The sequence below is a fragment of the Falco biarmicus genome, chromosome 1, assembly GCF_023638135.1.
Source record: "Falco biarmicus isolate bFalBia1 chromosome 1, bFalBia1.pri, whole genome shotgun sequence".
NCBI classification, from domain to species: domain Eukaryota; kingdom Metazoa; phylum Chordata; class Aves; order Falconiformes; family Falconidae; genus Falco; species Falco biarmicus.
In genome coordinates, this window is record NC_079288.1 from 60,969,049 (window position 1) to 60,986,610 (window position 17,562).

The following is a 17,562-nucleotide window of genomic DNA, read 5'->3' on the forward strand; positions in this document are numbered from 1 at the left end:
AAGGCAGAGGTATAAAGACACAATTTAGCTGAGAAAAGTGGTTATGGTAAGGCTATTTCAGCTCATTAACTTTTGCTGGAGTTTCCCTATTAAACCTGGGGATTATACGGGAGCAGGGGTTTTGCTGAGCACTTGAACATGTGCCTCTGCAAAACTGCTCAATCCACTGACTTGTGGTCTGTACTCAGGGATGAACCAATCTTGATACCTTGATGTTTTCCCCATCCAGCCTTCTCCCGCTCCCCCCCACCAAAAAAAAAAAAATATAAAAAAAGATAGTCAAGACTGTCAAGTCTGCTTTTAGTCCAGAAGCTGCTTTATTGCAATAACTGAAAGGCAAATCACAGAGTCACGTAGTGCTTCTCAGGGCAAAATCTTCCAGTTTCTACCCTGGCACTGAATTTTTGAGGTGCTGGCTGGCATCAGGGTTTTCTGGAAATAAACGTGCCAGGTACACTGTAACCCTCATTCAGCAAAATGGTGAAAAGTCCCATATGTGGAAAACATTACTTTGTATTGCCTAACTTTTGCTTGAGTCGCCCTTGCCTCGAAAAGCCTGTTGTTATTCAACCAGGCTGGTGGTTGCATCAGCGCCTGCAAGTATTTCAGCTTGGTAATGCTAGATCAGACACTTAACACCATCTGCTTTCTTCAGCCTCGCTTTTCTCTCATTTGCTGGATTTTGTCCTTTAATCCTTTCAAAATGCTTACCTTCTCTGCATTAAGAATAATCTGATATTGTCTTTAAAAGCTGGCCATGGAAACAAGACAAATTTAACTCTCTGTTTCCCCTAGTAATAGCTCTCATTTGCTACGGAGGAATTAGTTACTGAGAGGTTAGAAAAAAACAACAACCACGAAACCAAGCTCCCATCTGCCCTAGGTCACATGAACATAGCCTTTCAATAGTTGCTGGAAAATGTTTAACTTTCTTCTAGGACTTACTGTAATGAGCTAAATTAGATTGAAAAAAGCTATTATCCTGAATACAAAGGTGTATGGAGAGACTATAGTGACAATCCTGCCTGGAAGGCCAAACTACTGTTGAAACATACTGGCATAATTGCCCTGAATTCTGAGAGTTTAGAAAAAGTCAGGTTGAATATTATGGACAATATTTAAAAAACATAGGGGTACCTCTTTAGATTCCTGTGTTTTCAAGTCATTAAAAACTTGCCTAGATCTCCAGAATCAAGATCCACACACCAAGCACAGGTAACATGCCAACTTTTGAAAAACTCCACAAACAAACCACATGATTTTCTCTTTGTTCCTGTGGACAGTATATAAACAAGTCTATTACTTAACAAACAGTTTTGTTTTGCCAGATGGGACCCTAAAGGGAGTGAAAAATCTTTTTTAGCAGTCAGACACCATATTTCTGAGCTACAGGAGGCAAAGTCCTTCTGAGAATCTGGCTCTGTAAATAACATTATAATATATCCTAGCATGGGAAAGACCATCTTGACTATTAAATTACTGGAGCATAACAGAACAATGAATGATCTCGACATAAATGCCCTATGATCATCCCATATTGTATTACTTCCTCCTTTTGAAAAGCTCAATTTAGAGCGTAGCTTATTTAAGCTTCTTCTGCCCAGTACCCAACCTCACCAGAGCATCGCCGGCACAGACGAGGTGAGCAGCAAGAAACAGAAGCAAACCAGTGTTGCAAATTGCATCTTGCAACTCAGAGCATGATGCTTCTGTACCTTGGAAGACTGCACTAGGTAAGAGGTTTTCTGCAGCATGGTTGATATTCATGCCCTAAATTGTGTTGGATCAAGTGTATTGTTACGTGCATGGGTTTTAGTTGTCGTTTTGGCGCCCGACGGTCAAGTGCTCCTTCCAGGACACACCACTTTACATTCAAGCACCAACTTTCCAAGTGACAGCCCCCCCCAGAAAACGCGGGGTTTGCTCTGAGAAGCACCTTTAGGGGCCAGGAGGGCCCCAGACCCGTGTTTAGATACCGGAACTGAGCCCACAACATAGCCAGGTTGGTGGTGATGTGCCTGACAGTAGCAATGTATTAAGACTTGTCTAGGAGCAGTCAGAAGACACCTGTCACATATCAGAACAAACTACATGTTATTATTGGCATTATCATCACTCAGATGAAGGGTTTGCTGCCTTCTCTCAGCACGGGGAACACCAGCACTCCTAACATCTCACCCTGAAAAAGGATGCTGCTTCCAAGTCAGGCACTTAAATGCACCCTGGGGCTTCTCCTTCGGCCTGCCTCTGGCATCACTTTCATGGCAGCGATGTTCCACTGCTGTTCATGGGAGCAACGCAAGTGATTTGTTTCAGTAACAGAACTGGCACCCAGAGGACTGGCTCACTTGCAGTTTCCTCCGTAAAGATGCACCAACTTGAATTAATGGTGAAGCCTGGAGAGGCAGTAGCTCTCTGCAGGGGCTGGGGCAGGACTGCCAGTAATTTGTATTATTTACCAGTGGGGACATGGCTGTAGAAGGGTTGAGGAGGCTTAAGGATGCCTACAGTATAATTTGCCGTTGCTAGCCCCATCATAGGTGTCCCTCCACCTTGTGTTGGCAGGGCTGTTGCCCCAGGTCAAGCAATATCTTCAAGAAATCACTCCCTGTAGCACTGTTGCCTGTCAGCTAAGTAAGCCCCTGTGCTGCTTCTGGAAGGAAAAGTGGAGAAAGAGAAATATATCTTTAAGTGCAGGTAGTTTTTCTGCCATAAGTAACAGAAACATTACAATATACAGATACCACAGCTGTTGCAATTGAAAACAGGTATTTCAACATCAAATGTGGTCATACGTTCTCTGGTAAATCTCAGTATTTCTCCAGTGCTGGCAGCAATGACACTTACTTGCTAATACAGTAAATCTGCCAGCATTTCCTGATACAGTGATTACACAGCTAGAAGACACCCCCTGTTATTTGCTTTTATTTCCTGGTAAAGATTCCTCAGGAAAACTACAAAAAAATATAAAAATTAAAGGAATAAATCCTTCTTGTGCAAAGGGAGTAGTTTGAAGGCAGATCTTTGACAGCAGTGAAGATTGTTTTCACCCTGCTAAACCAGGGAAAGGAGCTCCCTTGGGTGGGGGCGGGGAAGGGTAGAGTAAATCATCAAACATTCTGTTCTGTCTTTTCAGACCTGAGACCAAACGTGGGTTTTAAAGGCCCCACCTGTGCAACAGCAAACTCTTCCTTTTGCTAAAAGTGCTAGTGAAAAGCCATCAAACAGAACACACAGGTGCAGCACTCCTAACTGGAAGGGAAAACTCCCAGGCTATCTAGCCCTTAATCCTGCCATGGCCACAAAAGCTATGGGGTCTAAGAAATACCTCCAGCTGCTCCTTTTTCAGGTCGCTCTTCTAGGGCCTGTCTTCTGTGGGAACATGTTGGTCTGGCCAACAGAAGGCAGCCACTGGCTGAATGTGAAGATAATTATAGAGGAGCTCATCCGCCGTGGGCACAGCATTACCATCCTGGTATCCAACGCTTCCCTCTTCATTAAACCCAGGGCTGAGGCCACTGAGAATTTTGTGGTCTATAACGTGCCCTTCAAGAAAGACACCATTGAGAACCTGATCGAGGACGTAGTGGCCCTGTGGCTGAATAACAGGCCAACCACCCTGACCTTCTGGCAGTTTTACAAGGAGCTTGGAAAACTGTCCAAAAACTGGCACCAGATGAATAGGCTAATGTGTGATGCGGTGCTAACCAACCGAGAGCTGATGGCACACCTGCAGGGCTCTGGCTATGACCTGCTGCTGTCAGACCCTGTGACTCTCTGCGGGGACCTCCTGGCTCTTAAGCTGGCCATTCCATTCATCTACTCGCTGCGCTTCTCCCCAGCCTCCACTGTGGAAAGGCACTGTGGCAAGATCCCAGCTCCACCGTCCTACACACCTGCAGCCCTGTCTGAGCTCACCGACTGCATGTCCTTTGGTGAGAGAATAAAAAATATCGTGTCTTACCACCTGCAGGACTACGTTTTCCAGAGCTACTGGGGTGAATGGGATATCTACTATAGCAAGGTCTTAGGTAAGCCTTCTGCTGCTTCACTTCTCCTTACACCGCCTCCCGCCTCCCGGCCTGCAGAGCTAGGAACCTGGCAGGGTCGCAAAGTCAAGGTCTGACAGAGGTTTGTCATTCAGTCCCTATGTGGAAAAGGGAATGAGCTAAGAGCATCCATCAGCTGCACCCGCCAGCTGTCAGGGTGCTGTGCTGCTATGCCGTTGCATCAAGACAGGGAACAGGGGTCATCCCAATCGATGGACTTGACTTTTGCCGTAATTATTTTTCATGTGGAGGCTGAAACAACTTCCACACCATATAGGGCCGTCAGCAATAGAGTTCACTTTACACGTTTCCCCCTCCAATGCGCTTGCACAGAAAGCAGTCAGAAACAGAGATGTTTTCCCAATCCAGAGTATTGTAACAAGGAGGGGGGAGCTGGTGAATTACGAGCCAGCCCTGCCACCCTCAGTACCAATACTGAAACGCATAGTGGCTTGTAATAGAGACTTTATTTATGCCACTGGCCATGTAAAACCAATCCTCTCTGCAGAAAGCAAGTTTTATTTCAAACATACCTTCTACGCACAGCAAATAGTGAAAGCAACAGATCTTTCTCTGCAGGCTTTTCTTCTGGACTGTGTTGAGTGAATAGGTAGAAAAACATATTTATTTAAATATTAATCACATGTGATCAACATGCCATGTTTACCATTCTCCCACTGAGCTCACGCAAAACAGCACTTGCAAATCTCTCAGAGTTCAATTGCCTGCAAATACCTGCATGCTGCAGAACTCTACGAGTACGCCCAAACTGTTGTCATGTGCACAGCAGATGAGGTATCTCAGCTTGGTTTCTCACAGCCCAGCTGCCCCTCTCACCCCCATTTTCATCCTGGAAAGGATGCTCTAGGCAGCGCGGAAGCTGTTGCAAAAGCCTTGCACAAGTATATTAGGAAAATGTTGCGTAACAGAGCTGGGCAGAAGCCCAGTAATAATGATTTTTCGTACAGTGAAGAGGACTTAACGTTATTTCTTAACTGCACATCAGAGGGTGACCATAAAGGGAACTGTTTAACGGATTTTCTGGTTCAACTTATAGTGCATAATTGGCACCTAGTGGCAGGCAGGAGAGCCCACATCACCACCTACCAGCTCTGGCCTCCTGCAGTGCACACTCTGGAAGAGGCGAGTTCACATGAAGACAACCTGTGATACGGCAGTTGTCGTATGCTTCATTCATTTCGAGACCGACTTTTTAGCTGCAGCCCTGGATCACCACCTGAAGTGCCCTGTAAATGGACGTTCAGTGGCTTTATAAAGCAAAAGGGTGCCCATGCAGTGGGTGAACATCTTCGCTGCATACCCAGCTGTGCTTCCAAAGAGCCAGAAGAATGAAAGTCAGCTCTTCTACCAAACAAATAACATAGAGACTATAGTCAGACAGGCAGGAGGGCCAGGATGACCAACAGGGCACAGTCCTCTCTGGAGCGAGCCCCCAGGACTGACAGCTCTCCCCTCTGCTCCAGAGGAACCACATCTTCCAGCTTCCGCAAGGTGTTTACCACCAGATGGTGCCAGCTGGTCCCAGTCAACTTCTTCCCCAGGAAAACATGCCATTATGCAGGACTGGACTTCATGCCAGCTACCTCGGCTCCCTGCCCTCTGGAGCAAGGCAGCGTCACGCGTGCCCAGCCCAGCCCGGGAGCACTGGGCTGCCGGTGAAGGAAGGCGCGGGGGCACTGCCACACAGGGCAGGCTATGGCTGGGAAGGAGGTGGCAGCGCTGTGGCTTCTGCCTGGGCTGGGCTGGGTGTCTGGGGGCAAGGTATTGGTCTGGCCAGCTGACAACAGCCACTGCCTGAACATGGAGTACATACTCCAGGAGCTCGTGGTCCGGGGCCATGAGGTGACTGTGCTGCTGCCTTCATGCTTCCTCTTCCTTAATGTCACACAGCCCTCACCTTTCCGGTTTGAGGTGGTTGAGGTGCCGATCACCAAAAAAGGAGATGGCTACGTTATTGGAAGATTTTTTATATTTTTGGGTTTACCAGGAGAAAGTGCTACCTGTCTGGGAAAGCATTTACAAGATAGTTCAACTAGTATTAAAGCTGGAGAACATAACCAAAGTAATTTGTGATGAAGTCCTGAAGAACAAGGCACTGCTGGAGAGACTGAGGGCATCCACCTTTCATGTCCTCTTGGCAGACCCACTGTCACCCAGTGGGGAGCTGTTTGCCGAGAAGCTGGCTATCCCCTTCGTGTACACCATCCGGTTCTCCATAGGCAACACGCTGGAGTGGCTCTGCGGGACACTCCCAGCACCTCCTTCCTACGTACCAGCCACACCAAGTGGCCTAACAGAGAGGATGTCCTTCCTGGAAAGGCTAAAAACCATCTTCATCTACACTGTGCAAGATATCATGTATCATTATGTTCTCTGGGGAAGCTGCGATCAATACTACAGTGATGTTTTAGGTAAGGCTGCTCTTACTTCCAGAAATTACATCTGCTGTACATGGGGCACAAATTAGGAACCAGACAGCCCTGAACCCACTCTCCTTCCTCCAAAATTCCTGTGTCAAGTCAAACAATCCAGGCAAGTGCAAATGTTACCTGTTAATTCTGACCTGCTACACTAGTACAACTAAGTTCGTACAGGTACTTCTAGGATAGGTAGAACAGTGCTAAAGCCGCTTGAAACAGAGCTCATCAGTCATATTCATAGATTAATCACGACAAATACTAAGGACAGCAAAATAATACTATACATCCTCCAAATACTAGCACTGAATTAAACCTTTTGAAGTAGAAATAAAAAAACGGTTTTGGAAAGCTATACAATATTACCTTTTTTCCCCTAGCACCCTTCTTGCTTGCTAGCTTATCTCAAAATGAGAGAGAATGGCCTCATCTGGTCTTTTAAAGGACTGGGAGAGCAGCTGGGCCCCTATTTGCGGTGTTAAAAGGCCCTCAGCAGAGACATGGTTCTTTGCTTTTTTGAAAGTGTCCAAAAGAAATATTACAAGACAGCTGTATTTATTTGTAAGGTTTTTTTTCTTTTTAAAATAATAGTTGCATAATTATTTTCACATTTTTTCTCTAAGTTATTGTTACAATGCTTAAAAGGAAACAGGGCAAGCATACATGCATTGATGGGGCAGATAAAATGGACAGTATTTCAATATGAGGCTCTCCGTGTTTTTATTTATATTTTGCTATTAGGGTGTAATTCTGCTGAGAGAGCTAAGTTGTTAAGATTAGTACCTAGCTGTGTGTTTACTTGCGTTCCTTATCATGTGTGACAAAGACTAGAAAACACTGTGCCGATAGAAGCATGGTTTGCTGATCTGTTGTGTAAGCCTCAGATCTGCTTGGATCTTGTGGTATCTTTTTTATTGTTAAACGTGGGGTTTAGCATTTAAGGCTCCATGTGCAATACCTGTTTTGTTAGCGGTGTTAGCTGGTCTCTACCCTAACTGTGATACACTTTGAGCTGGAGTGTATCCAGTCCTGAAGCAGGTGTGAAAGCAAGGGGCAAGCATCTCGTACAAACGGGGCAACGTCCCAGCTCCTGCAGAGTATGCATGCACCTTCTCTTTCTCCTTGGAAAATCTTCTTCAGGGTTCTTATTATTCTAGCTGTTTTCCAAGAGCTACCTAAAGGCTTTTTCAAGTGATGAGGTTAAAGTATGAAAACCCATTTGCTTAACTGTCAGTCTAGTGAGGAGAGTGTAGGTGGTGGTGCTGAGCTCCTGGAGGAGCGCTCAGGCGCTGTTTAGACTCAGGCTGAGCCTCATTTGCTCCCTGCTCAGGAGATAGAAGCTGCCCGTTCTTGTCCCTGAACACACCAGTAGCCCAAAGCATCTCCACTACATCTTCACGGTACAGTCAACAGGAGAAGTCAGGTCTCTTGTCTTGGTGGCGTCTGTCCTGAGTCTGTGATGTGGATACACTGCTGCCAGTTTGCAGCATCTTCCCAAGAGAAGGCACAGAAGCACCAAAAACACAGGGCAAAACCTGTGCTCCTCACCTCCTTCTGCTTCTGTCCTGGGGTGGCCTGATGCTGGAGTCTTCTCTAGCAGGACTCTGTCCTTCCAGTGACAGTGCTGTGTCCACAGCGTCTGGTTATAGAGAGGACAGAACCAGAGCACCCTGCGGGCTAGTTGTGTGCCACTGCAGGACATTTTTGCACCTAAGAAACGAGGAGATAAAAATTGTAACCAGCTTTACAGGTAGGTTGGTTCTTACAGGGCAAAGAAGCAAAACTAGGGCTACAGTCAAGTTGTAAGCTGGGGTTCATCCTGTAGCTGTCAAACACGTCCCATGGGCTGCTCGTGTGCTTTCCCTAGCCCGAGCTCCTGCTCGGTACAGGAGTGTCTATCTTTACCTTGAATAGCTGGTATGAGGGTGTACCGATTGTGGCTGGAGTAGAACTGCTTTTCCTCGTAGTAGCTTGCATGGGGCTGTAAGTTGGATTTGTGATGAAAACAGTGTTGATAAGATAGGGATGTTTCGGTTACTGCTAAGCAGTGCTTACGCAGCATCAGGGCTTTTTTTGCTTCTCACACTGCTCCTCTCAGTGAGTAGGCTGTGGGCGCACAAGAATTTGGGAGGGGACGCAGCCAGGACAGTTGACCCCGACTGACCAAAGGGTATCCCATGCCTGTGATGTGCTCAGCAAAAAAAGCTGGGGTGAGGTGAAGTTGCCGGGGCTGCTGTAGCTCAGGGACTGGCTGAACATCGGTTGACTGGTGGTGAGCAATCGTTTTTTGCATTACTTTTTTTCTTGGGTTTATTTTTGTGGGTTTTTTTGCTTGTTACGCTGCCTCTGTCACAACCCATGATTTTTCCAACTTTGGCTCTTCCTTGTCCCTTCCTACTGAGGAGACGTGAGAGGCTCTGTGGTGCTTAGCTGCCTATCCAGACTGAACTGCAACACAGGGAAAGGGCTTCTGGTCTGCACACGCTGCCAAATGCACTTTGTGGTGAGCAGTAACAGGAGCTGCCATCGCTTTGAGATCAGCTGTGGTGCTGTAGGAGACTCCAGAACGGGATTTGCTGCTTGCCCAGTCCGCCTATGAGTGTTGTGCTCTGACATGACCTTTTGCCAAGCCTGGCACCAAGTGGTTGTCACTTTTATTGGCTGGCTCTGAAGTGTTTGCACACTGGAGCAGTGAACTACTTCCAGCTCAGTCAGACCGGAGTTGTATATGGACTGCTGAGATGATGGGGTCAAGGTTCCTCTGGCTGCTCTGGGCCTACACATGCTGCTGGAGTGCCGGCTTTTGTGGGAAGGTGGTGGTCTGGCCCACTGATGCAAGTCACTGGATCAATGTGAAAGTGCTGCTGGAAGAGCTTGTTCTCCGGGGTCATGAGGTGACAGTGCTGGTGCCCTCAAGCAACCTGCTCATCGACTACCGAGACACCTCCTCCCCCTTCACCTTTGAGGTTCTGCAAGTCCCCTTTACCCAGGAGAGCCTGGATGCTATCATGGAGGACTTCCTCAAGTTCTGGATTAATGAGATCTCTAATCTCACCCCCTGGGAGATCATGTGGAGGATGAAAAAGGACCTGGAAGTCTTTACCAATATGTCAAAGCAGACCTGTGACACCTTGGTGACGAAGCCTCAGCTGATAGCAAAGCTGCGGGAGGCCAAGTTTGACATTCTGATCGCTGACCCCCTGTGTGTAGGCGGGGAGCTCATAGCAGAAATCCTAGCAATCCCTTTTGTCTACAGCTTCCGCTTCTCTGATGGAAACGTGGTAGAGCGGCTGTGCGGTGGGCTCCTGTCCCCACCTTCTTATGTGCCTGCTAGCACAATGCGGCTGACAGACCAGATGTCCTTCGTGGAAAGACTAAAGAACTTCCTCTTTTACTTTTACATGGATTTATTTTTCTTGAAGTTTTGGCAAAATGAATGGGATGGGTACTACAGCAATGTCTTAGGTAAGGCAGCTGTTGAGTGCTTTCTCCTCTTGGATAAATTGTGCCTTTTGAATGTTTTGGGAGCTCAATGCTGTTGTCTCAGTATCCTTTCCCAATGGCTAGCAGAGATGGTAATCCCTTTTGGTCACTTGGAGGCTGTGCTTTGCCTTTTAGGTCTGGTCTAGCGTAACAGACACCAGTGCAGTTGTGCTCTAGTTCTTCTCGAGGATCTTTAGAGCACATAGTTCTGATTTTTTTCAGTAAGGATACTGCTGGTGAGCTCTTGCAGTGAGCTCTATGTCCATTTTAGTACTTTCAGAGCACAGTTGTTGCCTCTTCATCTTGATGACAGGCACTTGTACAATTAAGATGGTAGTAGATAAAGGCTGGAGAGCAAAATCATTCCTTAATTAAGTGTAAGGCACTGGAGACAGCTCCAGTGAAGTAGTGTTCTTAAACTACATACATACATGAATTTTTTGTTCCAACCTAGTAAACTCAGCCTCGATTCAAAGTCTATTGAAGAGAACTTTTAGTTCAATGGACTTTGAATCTTGTGCAGAGTTATCTATGTTTAGGCAGATAATGAGTGAATAGCAAGTACAAGGGGATCTATTCTGTTGCTCTCCAATCTCTTTCTGCACTTCCAAAGAACGCCTCTGTGCTCTGCAAATCAGTCCGCTTCCCCTGGATTAATTTTACTTTTTTTTTTTTTTATTTTTTAATACCACATAAGACTTAATTACACCTTTATATCACTCTGCTTGTAACGCAGGCTTAATTTTCCCTCCAGTAACTTTGTAACTGACTCACTGGTCTTTACTTTAAAAAAAAATTAAAAAGATTAGTGGTGTAAATTGTAACACTGATCAAGTATTATAAGAAGATGCCCTACAGATAAATTTTATCTTGCTACTCATTTTGCTTGGTTCCTGCTTGCATTAGGCTGGCTTTTTATCATTTACCAACACTTCTAACCCTTTTACTCTCCAGTTCCACCTTGTGGGGAAAATAATGCAAAGACAGCTTGCAAAATGTACTTGAGAATATATATTTTTCAAAATGGGAAGCTATAAAACAGTTTTATCCATTCTTTTTTTCTGTAAATGGATTTCTAGAGACTTTGGATTTTGCAAAAAATGACATTCAAAGCATCTATGGCTTTGGAAAAAAATTCCCAATATGTGTCAGGAGCTGACGCAGTTCCCAGGAGAACTAGGGATGGCTTTATGTGTGTTTTATTGTAGTCTGACCAGTCACTGACCGAGTCACCATTTGAAAACTCCACAGAAATTAGTTTAAAAACTTTCCTCCTCCCTGATTGGTGATCATCACTTTGTGACTCATTTATATTTTATTTGGAACTAAAACTTCTGTGATTGTTCTCTTCCCCAAAGTGTATTTTTATTATAAGCACAGGTAATGAAGTCTTTCAGTGGTACAAGAATTGCACTTCTGTATCACAGAAACTCAATGCTTCCCACTTACTGTTCTATTGTTCCACGTTCATCCTGAAGGTTCAAAATCCTTTTAAAGATCATACTGCCGTGTTTGTGGCAACCTGCCAAGGCCAAACACAGGACACGGCAAGGAATAGGCCCAGATTTGTCCGTATTTTCATTTCACGCATGGTTTGATAGATTACACTGACTGCGAGTGCCAAAAGACAAAGGTGTAAGGCTCCTATTTTGCAATCTACAGCAAACAAGACTGGTCCCGTGCATGTTGTAAACCCCTTGTATCTTGCCCACAGGAAGGCCCACAACCCTGTGTGAGACAATGGGAAAAGCAGAGATATGGTTAATCAGAACATACTGGGATTTTGAATTTCCACGCCCTTTCCTGCCCAACTTTGAGTTTGTTGGAGGACTTCATTGCCAGCCTGCAAAGCCGTTACCAAAGGTATCCCAACTTTGTTCTGCTGTTGGTTGGTTGATTGTCCAGCAGAACAAAAACTGTTTCTCTCCCTGATCGACTGTGCGAGCCATGTCCTGCGAAAGCTCACTCTTAGAGAAGATGCTCTGCTGCCAGTGGGGAGCACAGAGATACTTAGCAATCTATCCATACTTGTGCAAATTGAGGGCTGAGTTTTTAGCCTGCTGTCTTAGAAGAGGATAGCTGAGGGCAGCAGCAGGGAATACGGTTTTTATTACAGGAAAAATAGGTGCTGCCTCAGAGAAGTTAAATGTAAATCTTAATCCTAAAACACAGACTTGCAGCCCACAGTAACACTGAAACACCTGATGCAAAAAGGCACTGCGAGGGGTCAAATTCTTTTGACAAAATAGAGTCAAGATTTGCAGAAAGAAGCTAGTGATAAAACGCTTCTTCTATCATGGCTTAATTTAAGAAATCTTAAAGGGAGTAAAATACTCAGCACGCCCAGCCTACACTCTCTGTGAATGGCAATATTCTGGTGGAATATCCAAATCCCAGATGCTGATGACAACATGACAAGCTCTGGTCTAGATTATCACTCCTGTAGGAGCCTTAGAGGAAGCAGGGTATTTTCAGTGCAAGTTGTCTGCTTTAAGAAACCTTCTAAGTCTCTTCCCACTCCCTTGTAGCAATGGTTGAGTTGGGGGAAATGGATAACCATTCTTTTCTGGATGCTATTGCTCCATTTCACGTGACACTAACAAAAAAGAGAAACAGGAAGACCCATTGGTCTGGTATGCAGAATAACTGGTTAGCAGCATGAGCTGTATTGCAAGAAACAGGAGAACTGGCTGACTAACAAAGTGCCAGCAGCTACTGAAATCTTGGATCAGGATGCTGAAAAACCCTGTCAGCTTTCAGCACTGTCCTGCAGAGCTACGAAATGCAAAGTACTTGTTCCAGCAAAATTCACAACCATGACTGACTATGCCATGTCTCCCAGGGTATGGCCCTCTCAACACCAGTGCCAGGATCCATTCCTGTGGCTTGTGCTCTGAAAGAAACATTTCCTGAAACTGCTTGACTTGCTTTCAAAAAGACAAAGCTTCTGTCACCTGTCTCAACTTGTCCTGCTCCTTCCAGGGGAGAAACTGTCTTGCACAGGGTCAGGTCTATCTTTGTAATGCCCTTCTGTCAGCTGAGTTGCTCATACACCATGATCATCTCCTTGATAAGCTAAAAAGGTTATGCTCTCCGTTCACAGAAATCGGTGTAATCTGCAGTGTGTAATTACTCTCTGTACGTCTTCTGCCTCTCCTAGGAAATGGAAGAATTTGTTCAGAGCTCAGGGGAACACGGCATTGTGGTATTCTCCCTTGGATCGATGGTCTACAACCTAAGTTACGAAAAAAGTAATATGATTGCCAGAGCCCTCAGCCAGATTCCACAAAAGGTGCATTTCCTTTTGCGTCTAGAACAACTTGCCTCATTTTTGTCACTCCTGTTACCTTCAGTGAGCTTTTTACATTTGGAAGGCCTGTTTTTTATCTGCATCTCCACTGGATGCAGCACAGTCAGGAAGCTGGGCTATGCAGAGAGGCAGGCTGCCGAGTCACCTCATGGGGAGTTCTGGCGCTTCACTTTCTCTGAACCAAATGACGTGGAGATGTGTCCACAGGCCAAAATATAAAAATCACTCTATGCAGTTTTTATAATAAAACCACATAGAACTTATCAAAGAGCTAAACTGGAGCCAAAGCTATTTGAATTACTGAGGAAAGCTACATGGGTTTGAGGTAAAGTCCTATATTACATGTAATAATACACAGGGCATGTCACATGCACTGTTTATCTTCATCTTCCTTTGTTCAAGGTCCTCTGGCGGTACAAAGGAAAAAAACCAGAAACTCTGGGCTCCAACACCAGGATCTATGACTGGATACCCCAAAATGATCTGCTTGGTGAGACTGATTCTATCTGGAATGCATTGCACCCTTGGAAAAACTGTTTCCTTCTTTGTTTTTCGACTAAAATGCCTTATTCAGGCAAAAGAACAAAGTTAACACTTGTGGCTACAGCCAGTTTCGCAGCTTAAGCAGCACAGGTTTGCTTTTGGGAGCCTTAATTTCCCAGCCTGCTTCTGACTTTAAGGTGAATGGCTGTACCAGAACCATGGAAGATACAGCCAGGCTGTGAGGGGAGTAGGGAGCAGTGGCTCAAGAAGGCAGCGTCTTGAGCTTAGTTCTGAAGATGGATCTCTAAAGCAAAAGCTTCTGTCTTACAGAACTTGGTGGCAAGTATCTGGAAGGGCCAAGAACCATCTGCAGGCAGGAGTAAATACCAAAGTAGACATGTACTCTGGAGCTGGAATTGGCCTCTGCAGTTAATCTCCTGGGCTCGTTATTCAAAATCTTGACCTGAGCAAGGCTGCAGCAGGGAGCTGTTGTGAATCTGACACCATGTGAAAACTAGAACTGCTCAACAGCAGAAGGGCTGAAGTAACTCTGGCGTAGTCTGGAGGAACATGCTGATTCACACACTGCATTAAAATAAATACGAATGTGTGAAAGCTAAGTGCACAAGCTCTGGTGCTGATCCAGAGGTCAGGGCTGTTCCCTTCTCTAGCAGTGCACTTGTCCGGGTAGTTTGCAGTGCTCACGTCCCAGTCAGCGAACACAGTCTGCCACAGCTGCTGTTACACATGCCATTCCCTGTTCCAGGCCATCCCTTGACGAAGGCCTTTATTACTCATGGTGGGACCAATGGGATCTATGAAGCTATCTACCATGGGATCCCGATGATTGGGATTCCCATGTTTGCCGACCAGCATGACAACATTGCTCACATGAGGGCAAAGGGAGCTGCGACCGAGCTGGATTTCAGCACACTGGAGACACAGGACCTAGTTGATGCACTGAATACAGTCATTAACAATTCCACGTGAGTTTTGTTCTTGCCTTATAGTAGGACGAGGTTGTTAAAATCTTGGGCTGCTGATGTTAGAAATTCTGCTGGCTCTTCTGGGAACTAAAAATACTGCATAGTTAGTCTGGGTTTCAGATGAAAACCATCTTTCATTTCTGAAAATCAGCATTTCACAGAAAGGAAAGATCAGTAATTTGATTTTCATTAGACTACATTTTATGATCCCCTTGAGAAAAACAGTTCTTGGAAAGGCCAGAGCAGCTCTCGAGACAGTTTTCTGCTTTCTCTTCCTTGTTCTCTGCTAGTATAAATCCTCTGGAGGCTCTGGGTGACCATTCTAGTTGTACTATGTCTACTCTGTCCGTAGCCACAATTCTTACTCCTACCCGAGTTACCAATATCCTTAGGTTACTGTACCTATCATTCAGGAATTGGAGGGTACGGAAGCCTGGCAACTGGGATCCCTTGCTAAGGATAAAGCCATTGACAAAGGCATTGGAAAAAAGGCAGGAGTCCTCAGTCTTAGGCAGTGATTCCTGTCAAGACAGGTATCCCTTCAAGGAAGATCTTGAAAATTCCCGAAGTAAACAGAACAACACTGATGGAAGTATCCAGTGTCTGATGGAATTAGCTGTGGTGGAAGTGCTCTGTAACAACCTGGATGATGACCAGGCATCCAAAGCCCCAGATGAAATCCAGTGCACATGGCCCTCCCTACCAAAGTCCCCCTTAGTTTTATGGCTAAACATGATGTTATATGGTGTGGGATGTCCGCTTGGTCAGCTGGGATCAGCTGTCCTGGCTGTGTCCCCTCCCAGCTTCCTGTGCACCCCCAGTCTCCTTGCTGGCACGGTGGTGTGAGGAGCAGAAAAGGCCTTTACACTGTGTAAGCACTTCTCAGAAATAACTAAAACACTCCCGTATTATCAACACTGTTTCCAGCACAAATCCAAAACACAGCCCCATGCTAGCTACTGTGAAGAAAATTAACTCTATCCCAGCAAAAATAAGCACACTGTATTATACTGGAATAGAAAATGCTGCAAATGTTTCCATGTTGCTTTTTTTAAAGGAGTATCTGGAATAATTTTGAATAACTTCCTTTTGCAAAAGATTGGCTTTCTCTATTACTGTTCATAACCTAATTTTATGCAGATCAAACTGGGCCAGTTTACAATATATTTAAATAACAATGATCAAAGTGAAAGCAGGTCTCTCTACCTTCGTCAAGAGGACGGCCAGGTCCTGAATGGCTGAATGGCTTGTTTCAGGAATCCCTAAGAAATCTCCTTTGTTTCTTCTTTTTTCCCCAGCTATAAGGAAAATGCTCTAAGGTTATCCAAGATACACCATGACCAGCCAGTTAAGCCTCTGGACAGAGCTGTCTTCTGGATTGAATTTGTCATGCGACACAAAGGAGCAAAGCACCTGAGACCAGCTGCTCACCATCTCACCTGGTACCAGTACCACTGCCTGGATGTTCTGGCGTTCTTGTTCACCTGTACAGCCATTGCTGTCTTCATTCTTGTCAAATGCTGCTTATTTTGCTGTAGGAGATGTGGCAGGATTGCAAAGAGGAAGAAAGAATAGACATGCTGCTCCCATCAGCGCTTTTTCTTCTCCTAGGCTGATTCAGCAAATCATTTATGCACATTTCTTAGTGAACAAAATTATTAGAATATGCTTTAAGCCGGGCATATTGTGAAGCATGCTGTTGAACCGGGTCATGCTAAAAAGCTGTTGTGGGACACAGCTGCTTGCTTAGCTGGAAAATTCCTTCTGGCCTAAATGACACTGAATTATAGTTGAATTATAACAGGTCCCTTGGGTATGTATAATGGTAATTGCTGCTTTAACTTTTCAAATTCATTTTGGTGTATTTCATAAATTCAGCCTTCCCATGTGTGGTACTGTGGGTCCTTCAACCTGCAACTAGACTCCTTCCTTTAACTCTATCCTCTCCCAGGTTTGATTATTCACAACCAAAATGCCTCTCTGTCAGAAAAGTCCTCTCCCAGATTGGACAGTGAAGGTAACAGCATGGGCTCCTAAAAAGCACCCACCTGAATGGCCAAGATCATGACAAAATGGGAGCTGCAAGTGGCTGTTGAAGCCTGTATCACTGCATTTTTACAAATGCACTGACTACTTGGGGGCTGAGGGGAGACCAGAGTCCTAAAAGCAACAGAGAAATTACTTTTCTGAGAACCATTTTCCTTTTTCACTGGAGTCTGGAGTCCTGCTGCACAGGCCATCATTCCAATGGCAACACTGTAGGGGTGTGAAAAAACACCTCTGTCAGGCACTTGCCTGTCTCAACCCCCAAATGCCTCCCACAGTAACTGATAAATGCAGGAAAACCTCTAGAGGTGGAACTTGCAAAGAAGTAACATCACACGTGGGAACAGCGCCAATGGTCATTTGCCTTGCCTGAAAAGTTGGAGGAAAAATAGCAACTGCTTTTGGCTCAGGTAAGAGTGGTAGTAAATGCAGCACTTGTGAAATTGTTCAAGGTGCACTTCCTGATGAAAGCCTACTAAAGCAGTGCTAGATCAGGCTTCGTGTTCTAAGTAAGGTTATTCCACTGCTGTGCCAGCTTACTCAGGAAAGAACCTGCCCCAGTTTTAACTGATAATTGCTGTACTGTGGATGCTGCAAGAATTGTTTTCAAACAGAACAGGCTGAGAAAACGTGAAGTTGTTTACATAACAAAATTCCCTATATGACTTTAACTTTTTTATTAACATTGGCAATAGTTTCAACATCTGCTTAAATCTCTTCATGCTACAACATTTACAAAAGCTCAAGCGAATTGTTTCCAAACTAAA

General features: G+C 45.2%; 2 protein-coding genes across 6 annotated transcripts in view; one reads left to right on the plus strand and one right to left on the minus strand.

Annotated features, from left to right (window-relative positions):
- Positions 1-303: 303 nt before the first annotated feature.
- On the plus strand, positions 304-16,635 carry LOC130145011 (UDP-glucuronosyltransferase 2A2-like). Of its 2 annotated transcripts, XM_056329391.1 has the most exons (7): positions 308-4,024; positions 9,301-9,952; positions 11,685-11,833; positions 13,131-13,262; positions 13,683-13,770; positions 14,530-14,749; positions 16,048-16,635. In XM_056329391.1, the coding sequence occupies exons 1-7, from the start codon at positions 3,296-3,298 to the stop codon at positions 16,322-16,324; spliced, it is 2,247 nt and encodes a 748-aa protein (XP_056185366.1). In that variant the 5' UTR covers positions 308-3,295; the 3' UTR covers positions 16,325-16,635. The 2 variants fall into 2 exon arrangements, with proteins under 2 accessions (XP_056185374.1, XP_056185366.1); XM_056329399.1 differs by lacking the exon at positions 13,131-13,262 and having other exon boundaries at positions 304-4,024.
- The window catches only part of YTHDC1 (YTH N6-methyladenosine RNA binding protein C1), a 29,134-nt gene continuing 22,863 nt past the window's right edge, over positions 11,292-17,562 (minus strand). The window contains exon 18 of one of the 4 annotated variants that reach the window (XM_056329316.1): positions 11,292-11,698. In XM_056329316.1, coding sequence (XP_056185291.1) covers positions 11,469-11,698 — 230 coding nt within the window. In that variant the 3' untranslated portion in view covers positions 11,292-11,468. The remainder of the gene's footprint in view (positions 11,699-17,562) is intronic. The other 3 variants (XM_056329298.1, XM_056329306.1, XM_056329323.1) reach the window with 3 other exon arrangements.